Source organism: Hyla sarda, chromosome 2 (genome assembly GCF_029499605.1).
Source record: "Hyla sarda isolate aHylSar1 chromosome 2, aHylSar1.hap1, whole genome shotgun sequence".
NCBI classification, from domain to species: domain Eukaryota; kingdom Metazoa; phylum Chordata; class Amphibia; order Anura; family Hylidae; genus Hyla; species Hyla sarda.
In genome coordinates this window covers 16,828,310-16,847,572 of record NC_079190.1, presented here as the reverse complement: position 1 = coordinate 16,847,572, position 19,263 = coordinate 16,828,310, and the positions used below count along the sequence as shown (strand labels likewise).

The 19,263-nt window shown below is 43.0% G+C and overlaps 1 protein-coding gene across 3 annotated transcripts; it reads right to left on the bottom strand.

Annotated features, from left to right (window-relative positions):
- Positions 1 to 169: 169 nt before the first annotated feature.
- On the bottom strand, positions 170 to 17,112 carry CLNS1A (chloride nucleotide-sensitive channel 1A). 3 transcript variants are annotated; one of them, XR_008889446.1, is made up of 7 exons: positions 16,883 to 17,112; positions 16,485 to 16,621; positions 11,204 to 11,347; positions 10,997 to 11,107; positions 8,526 to 8,699; positions 6,485 to 6,603; positions 170 to 553 (listed from the first exon to the last, which is right to left on the bottom strand). XR_008889446.1 is itself a non-coding variant. In XM_056561254.1 (7 exons), exons 1-6 carry the CDS (start codon positions 17,002 to 17,004, stop codon positions 6,536 to 6,538), a joined length of 756 nt encoding a protein of 251 aa, XP_056417229.1. In that variant the 5' UTR covers positions 17,005 to 17,112; the 3' UTR covers positions 170 to 472; positions 6,522 to 6,535. The 3 variants fall into 3 exon arrangements, 2 of the variants coding, with proteins under 2 accessions (XP_056417229.1, XP_056417228.1); XM_056561254.1 differs by having other exon boundaries at positions 170 to 472; positions 6,522 to 6,603; XM_056561253.1 differs by having other exon boundaries at positions 6,522 to 6,603; positions 16,883 to 17,111.
- Between the last annotated feature and the right edge of the window lie 2,151 nt (positions 17,113 to 19,263).

Genomic DNA, 19,263 nt, shown 5'->3' with positions numbered 1-19,263 from the left:
ATTACAACTCCCAGCATGCTCGGACAGCCGAAGGCCTCTCGATAACATAGAAATACGATAAGAGCCTTGCGCTGCAGCCCGCCCAGTCGGTAGAGTTCTATACACGCCCCATGCGTCACCACATTTATGGTTAAATTACCCGAATCACAAAAAAGGGACACAACACCACTAGATACAAAACCCTAGTTTATTAGACAATAATAAGAACTTACAAATTCGTTCAGGTTCTAGAGAAGTGCTCGCTGTTTTCCAGTCCAGATTCCTATGAAACGGACAATTGTTATACGTTTCCAAATTAGAAAGTTCCAACAGGTTATCAAAAAACGAAAGCAGATAATCCAGCGCAACAATCAAAGCAGCAATTCTGGAGACTCTACGGTCCTAGCGCGCTCTACGAGGCCTAACTGAGCTTCTGGACAACGTCATGGATGCCCCCGGGGGTCCACACTTGGCAGCGGCTGTTAGTTCAAGTCTAAAAAGAATTGGAATGACTAATGAAATGGCAACGGGTCGGCGGCGCACAGTGATTGGTTCACGGCGATTCCTCTGGCACCTGAGGATACAGCAGGTTCATTATATAAGGCAGAGTCATGGTCAGAGGAAGCAAGGTAATGTCAGACAAACATAAGAATATATATATATATATATTTTAGGATATATTTAATTTCTTTCATGTTTGCAGTCAGGGAGCCATTTTTTTCCCCATTTGTATTTCCATCCAATACAACTGAATGAGGGTTTAAAAAAAAAAATATATATATATTATATTATATTATATTATATTAATTAATATATATATATATATATATATATATATATATATATATATATATATATATATATATATATATATATATATATATATATATATATATAATAATAAAAAAATTATAATAATAATTATAATAATATTTATAATAATAATAATAAAAAAGAATAATTATTATTTGACCATTATACATTTATTTGCAGTTGAAGGGGTACTCCCGTGGAAATTATTATTATTATTATTTTTTTTTTAAATGGGTACACTCATTAAATTTAAATTTTCATTAAATAGATTAATTGCCTGAATAAAAATCTTTGTAATATAGGTTATTAAAAAATAAAAAATCTCTTTCACTGTCTATTTTACATTTGAAATACTGGCCACTAGGTGTCACCCTATGTGGCCCAGGAATCATTTTACCCCCCTCATATCGGGCACGTTCGGACCACTGCTGGCCGGGCAGAGTGGTCCGAAATGTGTGTCCTCCGCTCGCTCTCTGCCTGTATATGAAAAAGGTATTTTAATGGGGATTAACATAGAAATAAATACAGGAACAGAGGTAGTTTGTGTTAGGGACAGATGGGGAGGGGGATTAGGGAAAGTTTAGTTAAAGGGATACTCCACCCCTAGACAACTTATCCCCTATCCAAAGGATAGGGGATAAGATGTCTGATCGCGAGGGTCCCGCCGCTGGGGACCCCCGCAATATAGCATGAGGCACCCACCTGTTTCCTGTCCTGAAGGGTCTGGGTCGCGACCACGGGAACGGAAGTCCGTGATGTCATGACTCCGCCCCCGTGTGACATCATGGATAGGGGATAAGATGTCTAGGGGTGGAGTACCCCTTTAATGATAGCTACTCTTTAAATCAACTGGTGCCAGAAAGTTGAACAGATTTGTAAATTACTTCTCTTAAAAAAATCTTAATCTGTCCAGTACTTTTTAGGGGCTGTATACTAAAGAGAAATCCAAAAAAGAAATGCATTTCCTCTGATATCATGACCACAGTGCTCTCTGCTGACCTCTGCTGTCCATTTTAAGAACTGTGCAGAGCAGGAGAAAATCCCCATAGCAAATGTTGCTGTGGACAGTTCCTAAAATGGACAGCAGTGGTCAGCAGAGAGCACTGTGGTCGTGACAGAAGAGAAATCCAAAAAGAAAAACATTTCCTCTGTAGTATACAGCCCCTAAAAAGTACTGGACAGATTAAGATTTTTTAATAGAAGTAATTTACAAATATGTTTAACTTTCTGGCACCAGTTGATTTAAAAAAATAAATAAAAAAAATAAAAAAGTTTCCCACCGGAGTACCCCTTTAACAACTCTTAGTTTTATCATATTGTAAACTTTATGGGAACAATTGTGGTAATCCCAAATATGTGGCTCATAAAATAATTTAAAAAAAATAAAATAAAAAACAACACCGCCACTACCCACTGAGCCGTCCCCATTCTACAGAACTTCTACAGTTTGGGGTCGGTGTGTGCATTGTGCACTCGAACAAACAGGTGCGGTGGGAGCGAGGAAGGTGTTTTTGTTTCGTTTTCTTTCTTTTTTTTTTTTTTTTTTTTTTTACACACCAGGCTGAGCAGATTTTATTTTTTTATAACTCGGAATGGTCTTTTAAAGTTTGAGGTGGTGGATTCAGATATAACCTATGGAAAATACCTGCTAGTATCTTGCCATGTTAAACCCCTTAAAGGGGTACTCCACTAGAAAACATTTTCTTTTAAGTCAACTGGTGCCAGAAACAGATTTGTAAATGACTTCTATTAAAAAATCTTAATCCTTCCAGTACTTATCAGCTGCTGTATAATACAGAGGAAGTTGTTCTTTTTTTGAATTTCCTTTCTGTCTGACCACAGTGCTCTCTGCTGACACATCTGTCCATAGCAGGATAAGTTTGCAATGGGGATTTGCTCCTACTCAGATGCACGGTCTGGCAGAAAGAAAATTCAAAAAGAAAACTTCCTCTGGAGCATACAGCAACTAGAGATGAGCGAACCTACAGTAAATTCGATTCGTCACGAACTTCTCGGCTCGGCAGTTGATGTCTTTTCCTGCATAAATTAGTTCAGCTTTCAGGCGCTGCCGTGGGCTGGAAAAGGTGGATACAGTCCTAGGAGACTCTTTCCCAGTCCATGGGAGCACCTGAAAGCTGAACTAATTTATGCAGGATAAGTCCTCAACTGCCGAGCCGAGAAGTTCGTGACGAATCGAATTTACTGTAAGTTCGCTCATCTCTAACAGCAACTGATAATACTGGAGTTTTTTTTTTTATAGAAAACATTTACAAATCTCTATAACTTTCTGGCATCAGTTAAAAAAAAAAAAAATAAAAAATTTTCCAGCGGAGTACCCCTTTAATGCAAATTGGCCATTGTACCTTTAAATGCCATATTCTAGTGATAGCATTTAAAAGGCTAAGTGACAGGTCCCTGCAATGCAGCTGTAGGATGCTAATCAGTTACTATGGAAGGCACCGAGGCCTCCGGCTGCCATAGTAAGGGCCCATTTTATCTGCTTTTAAGAATTCTGGACGGAGATTCTGTGCGCTGCAGGCGGCACTAGGATCGCTCTGAAATGTGCCATCTCCATAGACAGCAATGTATTTGAGAGGATTCTGCTGAAAGAAAAAAAAAAAAGAACACGTGCATTCTTTCAGTAGAGTCCGGAACTTTAATTTCTGCAGTGTGCGCTGTGCAGCAAAATCCCATTGAAAACAATGGGAGGCGCCTGCACCAGAATTTCCTAGTGGAATATTAACACTGGATTCTGCTTGGAAATTTAGCCCTTAATCTGATGATACAATGATTTAACTGACCAATGCAGTGCAACTACATTACACTGATCAGTATAAGCAAATAACTCACGTAAAAAATAAGTTAAAATATAAAATGACCCCCCCCCCCCTTCCCAAAATTCTAATCACCACCCAATTTTAACCCCTTTAAGGAGTAGTCCAGTGGTGACTCAGTGGTTAACAACTTATCCCCTATCCTAAGGATAGGGGATAAGTTGCAGATCGCAGGGGGTCCGATCACTGGGGCCCCCTGCGATCTCCTGTACGGAGCCCCGACAGCCCGCGGGAAGGGGGCGTGTTGACCTCCGCACGAGGCGGCGGCCGACACGCCCCCTCAATACAACTCTATGGCAGAGCCGAAGTGCTGCCTTCGGCAATCTCCGGCTCTGCCATAGAGATGTATTGAGGGGGCGTGTCAGCCGCCGCCTCGTGCGGGGGTCGACACCCGCTATGTCGGCGGAGAGCCTAACCCCCGTACAGAGAGATCGCAGGGAGCCCCAGCGGTCGGACCCCCCGCGATCTCAAACTTATCCCCTATCCTTAGGATAGGGGATACGTTTTTCACCACTGGACTACCCCTTTAAGGACTAGGCCCATTTTGACCTTAAGGACCAGACCAATCATAACTCTCTTATATTTCCATCCACAGACCCATTTGAGGACTTGTTTTTTGCGTCACCAATTGTACTTTGTAATGACATCACTTATTTTACCATAAAATGTACGGCGCAACCAAATATTATTTATGTGGGAAAATTTAAAAGAAAACTGCAATTTAGCAAATTTTGGAAGGTTTTGTTTTCACGCTGTACACTTTCCGGTACAAATGACATGTTTTCTTTATTCTGTGGGTCAATACGATTAAAATGATCCCCATGTTATATGCTTTTCTATAATTGTACAGCTTAAAAAAAAAATCTCAAACCATTAACAAAATTAGTATGTTTGAAATTGCCCTATTTTGACCACCTATAACTTTCTAATTTTTCCGTATATGGGGCGATATGAGGGCTCATTTTTTGCGCCATGATCTGTAGTTTTTATCAGTATCACTTTTGCTTAGGTTTTACTTTTCATTAATTTTTTATACATTTTTTTTGGAATAAAATGTGACAAAAAAGCATAAATTTTGGACTTTTATTTTTTTACGTTTACGCCGTTCACCGTACGGGATGATTAACAATATTTAATAGTTCAGACTTACGCACGCGGCGATACCAAATGTGTATTTTTTTTTCACACTTTTTTGGGGGGTAAAATGGGAAAAACTGACGTTTTACTTTTTTATTGGGGGAGGGGATTTTTCACATTTTTTTTTACTTTTTTTTATTTTTAACTACACTTATGTCCCCATAGGGGACTATTCATTGCAATCAGTTGATTGCTAATACTGTTCAGTGCTATGTATAGGACACAGCACTGATCAATATTATCTGTGATCTTCTGCTCTGGTCTGCTCGATCTCAGACCAGAGCAGAAGACCCCGGGAGATGGCCGGAGCCAGGTGAGGGGACCTCCGTTTGCCATGCTGGATGATCAGATCCCCGCGGCAGCGCTGCGGGCGATCCGATCATCCATTCAAAGTACCGCACTGCCACAGATGCCATGATCTGTATTGATCACGGCATCGAAGGGGTTAATGGCGGACATCCGCGCGATCGCGGATGTCCGCCATTACCTGCGGGTCCCTGGCTGCTGATAGCTCCAGTGCACCGCTCCGGTGCTCGCGATCATGGCGGCGCGTAAATGTACGTCATGGTGCGCTAAGTGCCATGTCACCACGACGTACATTTATGTCCATTGTCGTTAAGGGGTTAAAGAGTACCTGCCACCAAAAAATATTTTGTTAATCAATGTATTAGAAACAACTTTCTAATTACATGTGAATATAATATTATATAATATATATATAACCGATCACTACGGGTCTCCCTACATGTCCCAGCGCATAGAGTTTGGACTCATGCTGGCCTGGCATGAGTCCGAACTCTCAATGCATCCGGGACACTGAAAAGTACAGCGCAGCTCCCCGCCTGTCAATCAGACAGTGCTCCTGTCATGGCCAGCCGCTTCACCTGGCTGGCAAAATGTCAGTGTAGCGCAGGGCTGCACAGAAAAGGATCAGGTCTGCCTCTCCTGAGTCTGATTGAGGTCTTAATCTGTGTGAAGAAGAAGGGCGGAAGTGTGGCCTGACAAGCCCCCTTCCTTCCTCACTCACGTCAGGAGCCTGAGAAGCCACAGGATATGTAAAAGGTTTTTACTGTATATGGGGTTTTGGATAAAAATAACGACAGGGATAGAGTCAGGAACAGATTGGGGGGGGGGGGGGGGGTAGGAACAGTGTAGATGATAGGTACTCTAATTTTATTTGAAAACAGTTAAAGAAAATAAAACACATTTGGTATGGCTGCATGTGGAAATGGCCAATCTTTTCCATCTATGAATGTCGGCTAATACGTAATAAAAAGCAATCTAAAGGTCCCATCTACCCCAAAATGGTACTGATCAAATCTGCAACTATGATCGTAACAGTAGTAAAGTAGAAAAAAGAGCTATATAAATTGGGTTCCACTACAAAACGCACAGACCAAGAGAAAAAAGATAACCTCAGTTTCACTTTAAAGTACATTGCGTAAACATGAACCCCCCGTCCCCACTTCCAAATTAGCAATCTTTCTATATATGTAGTAAAAAAACATATGTTTTTTACTGTAAAATTAAAAGTGTCATTACAGAAGTACATTTGGCCCTGCAATAAAAAAAAAAAAAAATTATATATATATATATATATATATATATATATATATATATATATATATATATATATATATATATATATATATATATATATATATATATAAATAAGCCCTTATATGGCTCTGTAGGCGAAGGGGTAAAAAATAAAAATTCACCTGGGGATATTGATTAGCCAGAGTCACAGGAACCTACCAAAATATATTCCATCAGTGTTCAACATCTGCATCCTCAAACTGTCCGGCCTCGGTGGGCACAGCCTCCACGTCCATGCCATCTAGAAAATACAACCATGCGTTACTGTGCGGGGGGGCAAGAAAACTCAACCTGTATTAGATAAATGTGACCTAAAATTGCACAGTGGAAAAAAACTACTACATTATATTATATAGTATAAAAATAATCATTTATAAAAAAATTATATATACACATTATATATATATACACACACATATATATATATATATATATACACACACACACACACACACACATACACATCGTATTTATCGGCATAAAACACGCACTTTTAAAACTTAAATTTAAGGCAAAAAGTCTGCCTGCGTGTTATACGCCGATAAATCTGGTCACTGCAGCATTTGCTTGTTAAGTATTAACAGCAGGCCCGCGACCACTTTAAAATCAGTGACCATCGGCGTCTCCTCCACGCACTGTCACTTGTTTTCTCCCGCACTATCCACAGGTACTCGTGTGGTGGATAGTGCGGGAGACGCTGATTAAAATAAGCCGTACCTTGTCCGGATCTGCGCTACCTTTTAATCAGCGTCTCCCGCACTATCCACCAGTTCCTGTGGATCGTGCGGGAGACAAGTGAGTTTTACTTTTCATTTTCCATCCCCCTCCCTCATCATTACCCCTTTCCCTGCTTTTTATAGTTCTGTTTATTTTCCTTACCTGGCTGCGCTTCAGCAGGTCAGGTCAGGCGTTGGGTCTTGCAGGGTCAGTGAAGCAGATGATTTACGTCCTCTGTGCCGCATCACTCACGTCACTTTTCATTTCCTGTAGTCGCCGCCGAAAAGTGACATCCCTGATGCTGCACAGAGAAGCCGGGAGAGGACGTAACTCACCTGCTTCACTGACCCTGCAAGACAGCCGAAGCGCAGACAAGTAAGGAAAGGGGAAGAGTGGTCTTCAACCTGCGGACGCCATAGGAGGAACATGATGGGGGGATGAGACAGGGGGAAATGATGAGGATGGGGGGGATGAGACAGGGGGAAATAATGAGGGAGGGGAATGATGGGGGACATGATGAGACAGGGTGGGGGGAGGATGAAACAGGGTGAGGGGAAGATGCGGGGGAATGATGCGGGACATGATGAGACAGGGTGGAGGGGATGATGATGATGGTGGTCTATGACAGGGGGGGGGGGTGATGAGACATGGGAGGGGTGGCGATGAGAGGGGTAAATGTGGCACAGGGACTGATAAAAGGGAAGGAATCATGTGGCACTGGAGGGGACTGGACCAAACTGAGGTGCAGAAGAAAACGAAGTTGGGGGATGATGTGGCATTTTGTCCAAGTCATTTATTTTAAATGTTATTTTTTTACTTAAATTTCCCTGTTAAAATGGGGGTGCGTGTTATACGCCGATAAATACGGTATTATAACAGATGCCGGGATATTTTGTCTTTCACTCTCTCTTTGGCTCAGTTGCAGTGTTATTCATTTGCATTGTGCATTTTATCTGTGTTTTACTTGCATACTGATGTATTTTGTCATGTTTGCGGAACGCCCAGCTCTCCCTCCATTGCTCGGATCCCGCACCCAACCTGGTGCGCATCATGAATCCAAAAGCAAAACGATGATTCAGCACATGCAATGAAAACTCCGCTTTATTGTAGGTTCCGAAGACAATACAGGTAAAGGTGATAACGTCACCTGTCGTAACGCGTCTGACGTTACCACCTTTACCTGTATTATCTTCTGAGCCTTCAATAAAGCCGAGTTTTATAGCATCTGTGCTGGATCATAGTTTTGCTTATGTGCATTACTTACCTCAGTTTACCCTGCCTTCCTCTGTAGTGCGCCCCTGTAGGGATAGCTATAGGTGCTATTTTATACACATGTAACATTTTAGGACTTGATTTTTTCAATAAACATTTGCATATTTGATAATTTTGTGTGATAGTGTGAGTTAGGGGTTTACATTGCTATTATAGTGCAGTTATTGAGATTACCTTCATAATCCGCAGCAGAGTCTTCGGTGCGGACCCCGGCCATGGTGTGCTGATTGGAGACAGAATTGGCCAGCATTCCTTCTAACCGCTCCAGAGTGGCCTGACCTTCAGAGGTGAGATGGGACAAGCCTTCCTCATATGTGTAAAACGTGGGGATGTCTGCTAGGCCTTGTTCTACAGGAAGCACAGGATAGAATTCTATGAAGCCGGAACATTTGCAGATTTTCAACTGCCCTCGAAATAACATCCCCTCTATGTAACATGGGGTTTCACAAAATCGTGCTAACTTGCACAGAACTGTATAGAAAATATCAGCAAACTTGGGCGTTCCCCATCAGAAAGCTCAGTGTGACAACATATGGACCCATAAGCCGCAAATACAGCTCAGTAATAGGAAAAATCACCAGTCTGCAATATGCTGGGTTCACTGGGCCAGGTAAAACGATGCAGTGTCCATCTGACATCACAACCCATTCATGGAGAATATTATAGGTGACAAATCCCCATCAGAGGAGATGAGCTGATCGCTGCAGTAAGCCAATTCACTAAAGTGGATAAGGTGCAAGACATCTGGAGGGGAGAGCGTGGACCTAAACTATAAAGGACAAGATAGATACAATCATCCCACTGAAGGAGTAGGACCACAGGGCTGGACAAATTTGTTATGAATCTAGGAGCCAGTAAAAATGTTTGGAGCCGGGATGCGGCACGTCATGAATTGTGATGTCGTATAGTCAGAGTCCCCTCACCTCACCCTATATCACACAGTCATTGCTGTCCCCTCACCTCACCCCATATCACACAGTCATTACTGTCCCCTCACCTCACCGTGTCACACAGTCATTACCGTCCCCTCACCTTCCCGTGTCACAGTCATTACCGTCCCCTCACCTCCCCGTGTCACACAGTCATTACCGTCCCCTCACCTCCCCGTGTCACACAGTCATTACCGTCCCCTCACCCCACCGTGTCACACAGTCATTACCGTCCCCTCACCTCACCGTGTCACACAGTCATTACTGTCCCCTCACCCCACCGTGTCACACAGTCATTACTGTCCCCTCACCCCACCGTGTCACACAGTCATTACTGTCCCCTCACCCCACCGTGTCACACAGTCATTACTGTCCCCTCACCCCACCGTGTCACACAGTCATTACTGTCCCCTCACCCCACCGTGTCACACAGTCATTACTGTCCCCTCACCCCACCGTGTCACACAGTCATTACTGTCCCCTCACCTCACCCCATATCACACAGTCATTGTTGTCCCCTCACCTCGTGTCACACAGTCATTACTGTCCCCTCACCCCGTGTCACACAGTCATTACTGTCCCCTCACCCCGTGTCACACAGTCATTACTGTCCCCTCACCTCGTGTCACACAGTCATTACTGTCCCCTCACCTCGTGTCACACAGTCATTACTGTCCCCTCACCTCGTGTCACACAGTCATTACTGTCCCCTCACCTCGTGTCACACAGTCATTACTGTCCCCTCACCTCGTGTCACACAGTCATTACTGTCCCCTCACCTCGTGTCACAGTCATTACTGTCCCCTCACCTCGTGTCACACAGTCATTACTGCCCCCTCACATTACAGTCATTACTGTCCCCTCATCTCACCGTGTCACAGTCATTACTGTCCCCTCACCTCGTGTCACACAGTCATTACTGTCCCTTCATCTCTCCCTGTGTCACAGTCATTAGTGTTCTCTCATCTCTCTCAGTAACACAATCATAAGTGTCCCTATAAAGATTTCTTGGTCCTATCTGTTCCTAGAAAAGCCAGATATAACAACTAATATGGCTGTCACCATGTGTGTCAGTTTTTTCAAACTTCTGAATGTCTGATCGGAGTCTCTGCCATTCAGATACAATAAAAAAAATAAAAATAAAAAAAAAAAAAAAAACACACACACACACAACAAAGATAAATACAGTAACCCCCCGACCTACGATGGCCCGACATATGATCAAATCGACATACGATGCTTTTTTATGTCGGGGCCATCGCATTAACTGCTATCCGACAGCGCAAAATGCTTAAGCTGCTGCTGGATAGCAGCTTAATATTCCCCGTGTGGTGCGGTAAGTATTACTTACCCCTCCACGATGCTCCGGGGTGCCCTCCGGGTCCAGCGCTGGTCTTCTCGGCCCTCTCCGATTATGTCAATACGCTGCTGCGCACATCATCCAATAGGAATGACGTCGCTACGCAGGCCCAGAAAGGCCTTGCGGAAGACCGCGGAGGACCGGAGAAGACCGCGGAGGACCGGAGAAGACCGCGGAGGACCCAGCGGAGGCCCGGTGTCACCATCGCGAGCGACGGGGACAGGTGAGTACAGCTTCCTATACTTTACATTGCACAAATCCCTCAACATACGATGGATTTGACAAACGATGGCTCGTTTGGAACGAATTACCATCGTATGTTGAGGAACCACTGTACAAGAAGAAAGGCCGCTCACCATGTGCCTCCACATCATACTCCTCTCCTTCAAAATCATCATCTGAATCCGCATCTTCTGGATCGGGGTGCAGAGCCTGGCAGTCACACATGGCGGAGAACATCTCACTCACTGGAAGTAAATACAGGAGATTGTGTGCGACACAAGAGTAAAAGAAATTGAAAACAATAAAATAAATAACTTGATCTAGAATAATGGGATACATACAATCTGATTTATTCTCAGGAACAAATCGGATCTCCGTGATTGGCTCCTCATCATCGTCGTCATCATCATCTTCCTCCTCCTCCTCCTCCTCTTGTCCATTGTCCTCTCCCTCATCTTTCATCTTAGCTTCATTTGTATCATTGTCTACAAAAAATAAAAAATAAAATTAAAAAAAATAAAAACACAACTCAGTCACTGTCTACGTTAGGGGTGTGAATCGCCAAGAATTTGGCGATTCGATTCGAATCGCGATACCAGTGTGGCGATTCGATATATCCCGATATATCGCGATACCGTCTAGGTGACGATACATCGCGATATATCGCCCACCTGGGAGCATTCATAGATCCCAATAGACGCCGCTGTCAGCTTTGACAGCGGCGATCTAGTACTCCGGTGCTCACTTTTCTCATGTTATCCCGTCCGGGCTGCAAAATAAAATAAAACGCACTTTATCTTACCTGCCAACGAGCCCGCGGAGCTCCGGTACAGTCCGGTACAGGTGTTCGGTCCCCGGGCTGTATTCTTCTTACTTCCTGTTAGTCCGGCACGTCACATGGAGCTTCAGCCTATCACCAGCGGAGGCGGGACATCGTTGCGGCCAGTGATAGGCTGAAGCTCCATGTGACGTGCCGGACTAACAGGAAGTAAGAAGAATACAGCCCGGGGACCGAACACCTGTACCGGAGCTCCGGGGGCTCGTTGGCAGGTAAGATAAAGTGCGTTTTATTAAAAATTCCACATCCCTAAAAGAATCGATTCAAAAATATTTTGAATCGATTCTGTATCGGCAAATGAAAAATCGCGATTATCGCGAGAATCGATTTTTTCTTACATCCCTAGTCTACGTGCATTACTTACATACTATGTACAATCCACCAGCAGAATAGTGAGTACAGCTCTGGAGTATAATACTGGATATAACTCAGGATCAGTACAGGATAAGTAATGTAATGTATGTACACAGTGACCTCACCAGCAGAATAGTGAGTGCAGCTCTGGAGTATAATACTGGATATAACTCAGGATCAGTACAGGATAAGTAATGTAATGTATGTACACAGTGACCTCACCAGCAGAATAGTGAGTGCAGCTCTGGAGTATAATACAGGATATAACTCAGGATCAGTACAGGATAAGTAATGTAATGTATGTACACAGTGACCTCACCAGCAGAATAGTGAGTACAGCTCTGGAGTATAATACAGGATATAACTCAGGATCAGTAATGTAATGTATGTACACAGTGACCTCACCAGCAGAATAATGAGTACAGCTCTGGAGTAGAATACAGGATATAACTCAGGATCAGTACAGGATAAGTAATGTAATGTATGTACACAATGACCTCTCCAGCAGAATAGTGAGTGCAGCTCTGGACTATAATACAGGATATAACACAGGATCAGTACAGGATAAGTAATGTAATGTATGTACACAGTGACCTCACCAGCAGAATAGTGAGTACAGCTCTGGAGTATAATACAGGATATAACTCAGGATCAGTACAGGATAAGTAATGTAATGTATGTACACAGTGACCTCACCAGCAGAATAGTGAGTACAGCTCTGGAGTATAATACAGGATACAGGGGTGTGGAAATATAAAAAAAAACTACTTGTCCCTCATGAAAATCCACTTGTCCTGGTAGATAAAATAATTTCAACCAAAATAGTCTGATCCCCCCACTAGACCACCAGGGATGGATATAAGATCCTTTAGACACTGCTGACAGCGGTGATCTAATGGGTTAATAGGTGATCGCAGTATGTCAGGATATTAGCGGCCGGAGAGCTGTAGATCCTCTTACACCCCAGACAAGCCCAGAAAAGTCTATATGTTACTTTTTGATCCTTATAAAAAATTTCTAATATGAAGTGACCAAAAATGAACAATTCTGGACTATTTTTTTACATTTACACCGTTCACCGTACGGTTTAATTAACATTATATTTTAATAGTCTGGACATTTCCACATGCAGCGATACCACTTATGTTTATTTTTGTACATTATTTTTATTTAAAGAAAATTGGAAACTTTTATTAGGAAAGGGGCTTATTCACATATATACGCACTTTTTAAAATATTTTAATCACTTTTTTTCAGTTTTTATGTTACTGGGGGGGGGGGGGGTTCTGCTTCTCCAGTTTATATGGTGCATTTTGTGTCAGAAAATGCTGGAAGTTGCATTTAGTTACTAGATAACTACAACTCCCAGCATGCCCTGATGTAGCCTATGGTTGTGTGGGTGTTGCAGCAGGTTGCACTGTATAGTAGGACAGTTAAGGTTATTGTGTAACATGCTGGGAGTTGTAGTTTTGGTTTGTGTCAGCTGCAGAGCCATAGTCTGTGTCAAGGAATACTGGGAATTACAGTTAGTAACTACAACACCCAGCATGCCCTGATGTAGCCTATAGCTCTGCAGCTGACCCGAACCAAAACTACAACTCCCAGCATGTTACACTTTATAGTTCTACAGTTTAGGTTATGGTCCAACATGCTGGGAGTTGTAGTTTTGGTTCGGGCGTGTTTGCGTGCATCCGTGGGGTGAGTATGAAGGTGGGGATTCTGGGGGTGCAATTTAGTGCGGGGGCCACTAAAAATAAATAAAATGAGATGGTACAACTGCCCTAATGCCCGACGTGACAGTCCGCTCCTATACAAAACATTCATGCATACACATATCATACATACACCAGCCACTGCCCCATATCATACATACACCCCCGCCACTGCCCCCCCCCCACATCATACATTACATACACACATACACTCACACCATACATATACTCCATACATATACACACATCATACATACACCCCCCCACACATCATACATCAAATACACACACATCACACATCAAATACACACACATCACACTTAGACATTATACACACATCATACATTACATACACATCACACATAGACATCATACACACATTATACATTACATACACATCACACAGACATTATACACACATTATACATTACATACACATCACACACAGACATCATACACACATTATACATTACATACACATCACACAGACATCATACACACATTATACATTACATACACATCACACAGACATTATACACACATTATACATTACATACACATCACACAGACATCATACACACATTATACATTACATACACATCACACATAGACATCATACACACAGTATACATTACATACACATCACACACAGACATCATACACACATTATACATTACATACACATCACACAGACATCATACACTCACACCATACATATACACCATACATATGCACACATCATACATACACCTGCCGCTGCCCCCCCACATCATACATCACATACATACACATCACACTTAGACATTATACACACATCATACATTACATACACATCACACATAGACATCATACACACATCACACATTACATACACATCACACATAGACATCATACACACAGTATACATTACATACACATCACACATAGACATCATACACACATCACACATAGACATCATACACACAGTATACATTACATACACATCACACATAGACATTATACACACATCATACATTACATACACATCACAGATAGACATCATACACACATCATACATTACATACACATCACACATAGACATCATACACACATCACACATTACATACACATCACACATAGACATCATACACACAGTATACATTACATACACATCACACATAGACATCATACACACATCACACATAGACATCATACACACAGTATACATTACATACACATCACACATAGACATTATACACACATCATACATTACATACACATCACAGATAGACATCATACACACATACACTCACACCATACATATCCACCAGTGTTTCCCAACCAGGGTGCCTCCAGCTGTTGCAAAACTACAACTCCCAGCATGCCCAGGGCATGCTGGGAGTTGTAGTTTTGCAACAGCTGGAGGCACCCTGGTTGGGAAACACTGATATACACCATCCTCCCCCATCATACATCACATACACTCACACCCTACGTATACAACCACCCTTCCTGCCGCCGCCTGCATTCTTGGTCTCCTCACCTGAGCCGCCATGAGTGGACATCAGAGCTGTAGTCCCGGCCGGTGTGAGGTGACATTTCCGTCCTCCCCCTCCCCTCCCCCGCTCTGTGTTTACCCCGTGCAAACAAGCAACCGCCCCGTGGTGGATTAGGTCCTGTCTAGACAGAGCAGGGGGAGGGGAGGGATAGAGCTGAGTGCGGGGGATGGAGCTGTGCACGGAGCTGTCTACATCCTCTCTCTCACCCTGCTGTGTCTTCTGAGCTCCGTCCATCCTCCGGGAGGGGAGATAAGGGGACTCTGCAGTCAGCTGGAGGCCGCCGCCCCCTCCATATACTCTGAGCGCTGGTGTGAGGTGGAGACTTCCATCGGCTCCTGCACCTCACACCGACATTAAAGAAAAATAAGGGGGAAGTCGGTCTGTCCCTGCCCGATACAGGGCTAAATCTATAAACAATTCACCTGCCCGGCACCCAAAACTACTTGTCCCGGGCGTCGGGCTATAGGATTTCCACATCCCTGAGGATATAACTCAGGATCAGTACAGGATAAGTAATGTAATGTATGTACACAGTGATCTCACCAGCAGAATAGTGAGTACAGCTCTGGAGTATAATACAGGATATAACTCAGGATCAGTACAGGATAAGTAATGTAATGTATGTACACAGTGACCTCACCAGCAGAATAGTGAGTACAGCTCTGGAGTATAATACATGATATAACTCAGGATCAGTACAGGATAAGTAATGTAATGTATGTACACAGTGACCTCACCAGCAGAATAGTGAGTACAGCTCTGGAGTATAATACATGATATAACTCAGGATCAGTACAGGATAAGTAATGTAATATAATGTATGTACACAGTGACCTCACCAGCAGAATAGTGAGTACAGCTCTGGGGTATAATACAGGATATAACTCAGGATCAGTACAGGATAAGTAATGTAATGTATGTACACAGTGACCTCACCAGCAGAATAGTGAGTACAGCTCTGGAGTATAATACAGGATATAACTCAGGATCAGTACAGGATAAGTAATGTAATGTATGTACACAGTGACCTCACCAGCAGAATAGTGAGTACAGCTCTGGAGTATAATACAGGATATAACTCAGGATCAGTACAGGATAAGTAATGTATGTACACAGTGACCCCACCAGCAGAATAGTGAGTGCAGATCTGGAGTATAACACAGAATGTAGAGTATCTCACCGGCCAGCTTGGTGTTCACCATCACATAGAGATGCTCCTCAGGGTAGGCGGCGGTGTCTCTGGAGATGGCGTGTAGACTGATGGTGGGATATTCCAAAGAGAAGCCCAGGCCGGAGCTGTTGAGCCATGACAGCCGACTAAGAAGAAAGAGAAAAGCAGTCACTAAGCAAGGGTGCCTCCAGCTGTTTCAAAACTACAACTCCCAGCATGCCCGGACAGCCTTTGGCTGTCCGTGCATGCTGGGAGCTGTAGTTTTGCAACAGCATAGTTGGGAAACACTGTTCTAAGCAGTTCTCTTCACCTGGTAAAGCTGGGTGATGACGTAAGACATAGCTGTCACCCATCTGTCCCTGGTACAGATAAGAGCTGTATATACACATATATAAATCGCCCCTCACCTCTCGGCGATGTACAGGGTGCCGGCCCCCAGTTTCTGCCCGCTCATCACCGCCTCAGTCCCGGGCTGGAGCCGCCTCACCCCTTCAGCGGGCGGCGGGAAACTGCTCAGCACTCCCAACATGACTGACCGAGTGCCACCGGGGCCGAAACACGTGACCAGGCCCTCAGATTCCTGCTACCCAGCAGCCCCCGCGCTGAGAGACAACTGACAGAGACACTGAGGCAGACCGGAAGTGACGCGAGAACTAAGCGCCGGACTACCCGCGTCACTTCCGCTGCTCGGTATGTGGAAACCATAGCAACGAACTATGCCGAGTTTTATACTGAGGAACGAGAGAAGAAAGGAAGTCCGTGATAGAAGACTGATGTAAGTGGCTGGGACTTGTAGTTCCTCAGTATGAATTATATCAAATATCTCATATATATATATATATATATATATATACATATATATATAATTTATAGTGTGGTATATCCTACTATTAAACACGTGTAAATCTAGGCTATATTTTGTACAATTTCTTTTTTTTCCTCCTCGCCTTCTTTGTACTTTTTTTTATAACATCACTTATTTTACCACAAAATCTATGAAAAAAAAATAATAATAATAATTCAAATAAAAAATTTGTGGGAGAAAATTTAATAAAGCCCCACAATTTTGCAACTTACGGAGCGTTTCGTTTTTACGCAGTGCACTTTGCGGTATATTCTGTGGATCAGTACGATTAAAACGATACAAATGGTTAGATGCTTTTCTAGCATTGTCCTACTTTTGTTTTTTTTAAAGAGTATCTGTCACCAAACTTAAAGGGGTACTCCGGTGGAAAACATTTTTTTTTTTAATCAGCTGGTGCCAGAAAGTTAAACAGATTTGTAAATTAATTCTATTAAAAAAATGTTATCCTTCCAGTACTTATTAGCGCCTGTATATTACAGAGAAAGTTCCTTTCTTTTTGGACTTTTTTGTTTTTCTGTCCACAGTGCTCTCTGCTGACACCTCTGTCCGTATCAGGAACTGTTGAGAACAGGAGAAAATCTTCATAGCTCTGGACAGTTCCTGATACAGACAGAGGTGTCAGCAGAGAGCACTGTGGGCAGAAAAAAAAAAGAGAAATCCCCAAAAAAGTAACTTTCTCTGTAATATACAGCCTCTTATAAGTACTGGTAGGATAAAGATTTTTTAATAGAAGTAATTTACAAATCTGTTTAACTTTCTGGCTCCAGTTGAAAAAAAAAAAATATGTTTTTCACCAGAGTACCCCTTTAACCCCTTACCGACCAAGGACATACATTTTTGTCCTGTTGCTGCGGTACTTAGTGCACCAGGACGTATATTTACGTCCTGTACATGACCGCGAGCATCGGAGCGATGCTCGGATCATGTGCGGCTGTTCCCGGCTGCTGATCGCAGCCAGGGACCCGCAGGTAATGGCCGACATCCGCGATCGCACGGATGTCTGCCATTAACCCCTCAGATGCCGTGATCAATACAGATCACGGCATCTGCAGGAGTGCGGTCACAAATATGGATGATCTAATTGCCCGCAACCCAGAGTACCCCTTTAAGTGTTAATATATTTTTCCTTATGTAATTATAAGACACTTTGCTATTTATTAGCTGTTAAATTCTCAACCTTTATATGACTAAATTTTGTTGTTAATTTGTTTTCCCTTAGTCTCCTCAGCAGCACAAACGGGGGTTTCCTGCCCCTCTGTAAGCCAATAGGACACAGGAATTTTTTAATGACCCCCAAAAAAACCCAGATAGCACCTCCCCAAGTGCCTATAAAGTGGCCGCCCGCCCACAGAACAGTGAGTAAATTATAAAGTACAAATAAATATCTATAGGGAGGGTTGCTTGTGCTGCTGAGGAGACTAAGGGAAAACAAATTAACAACAAAATTTAGTCTTCCCTGTCGTCCCTCAGTAGCACAAACGGGGATTTAGCAAGTATAACCCCTAGGGAGGGCCATCATGCCTTGCAGCATTAAGTACAGACTTAGCAAATAATGTATCATTAGACAGAAAAAATGACACTCTATAATGTTTGAGAAACGTAATAGGAGTGCTCCACGTTGCAGATTTGCAAATTTGCTCCAAAGGAACAGAACCTCGCTCTCCCCAGGAAGTGGAGACCGATCTAGTAGAGTGGACCTTGGTAAATTGTGGTCAACCCTTCAGAAGTGTAGCATAGATGAATGCAATCACAAATCCATCGAGAGATAGATGGTTTAGAAGCTTTCGACCCCTTTTTTGCCCCATGAAAAAGAACAAGAAGGTTCTCTACTGTACGAAAGGTCTTAGTTCTTTCAATATAGATGTTAAGGCATCTTACCATATCTAAGGTTGCCAGGTTCTCGAGAAACGAATCAGGTTCTGG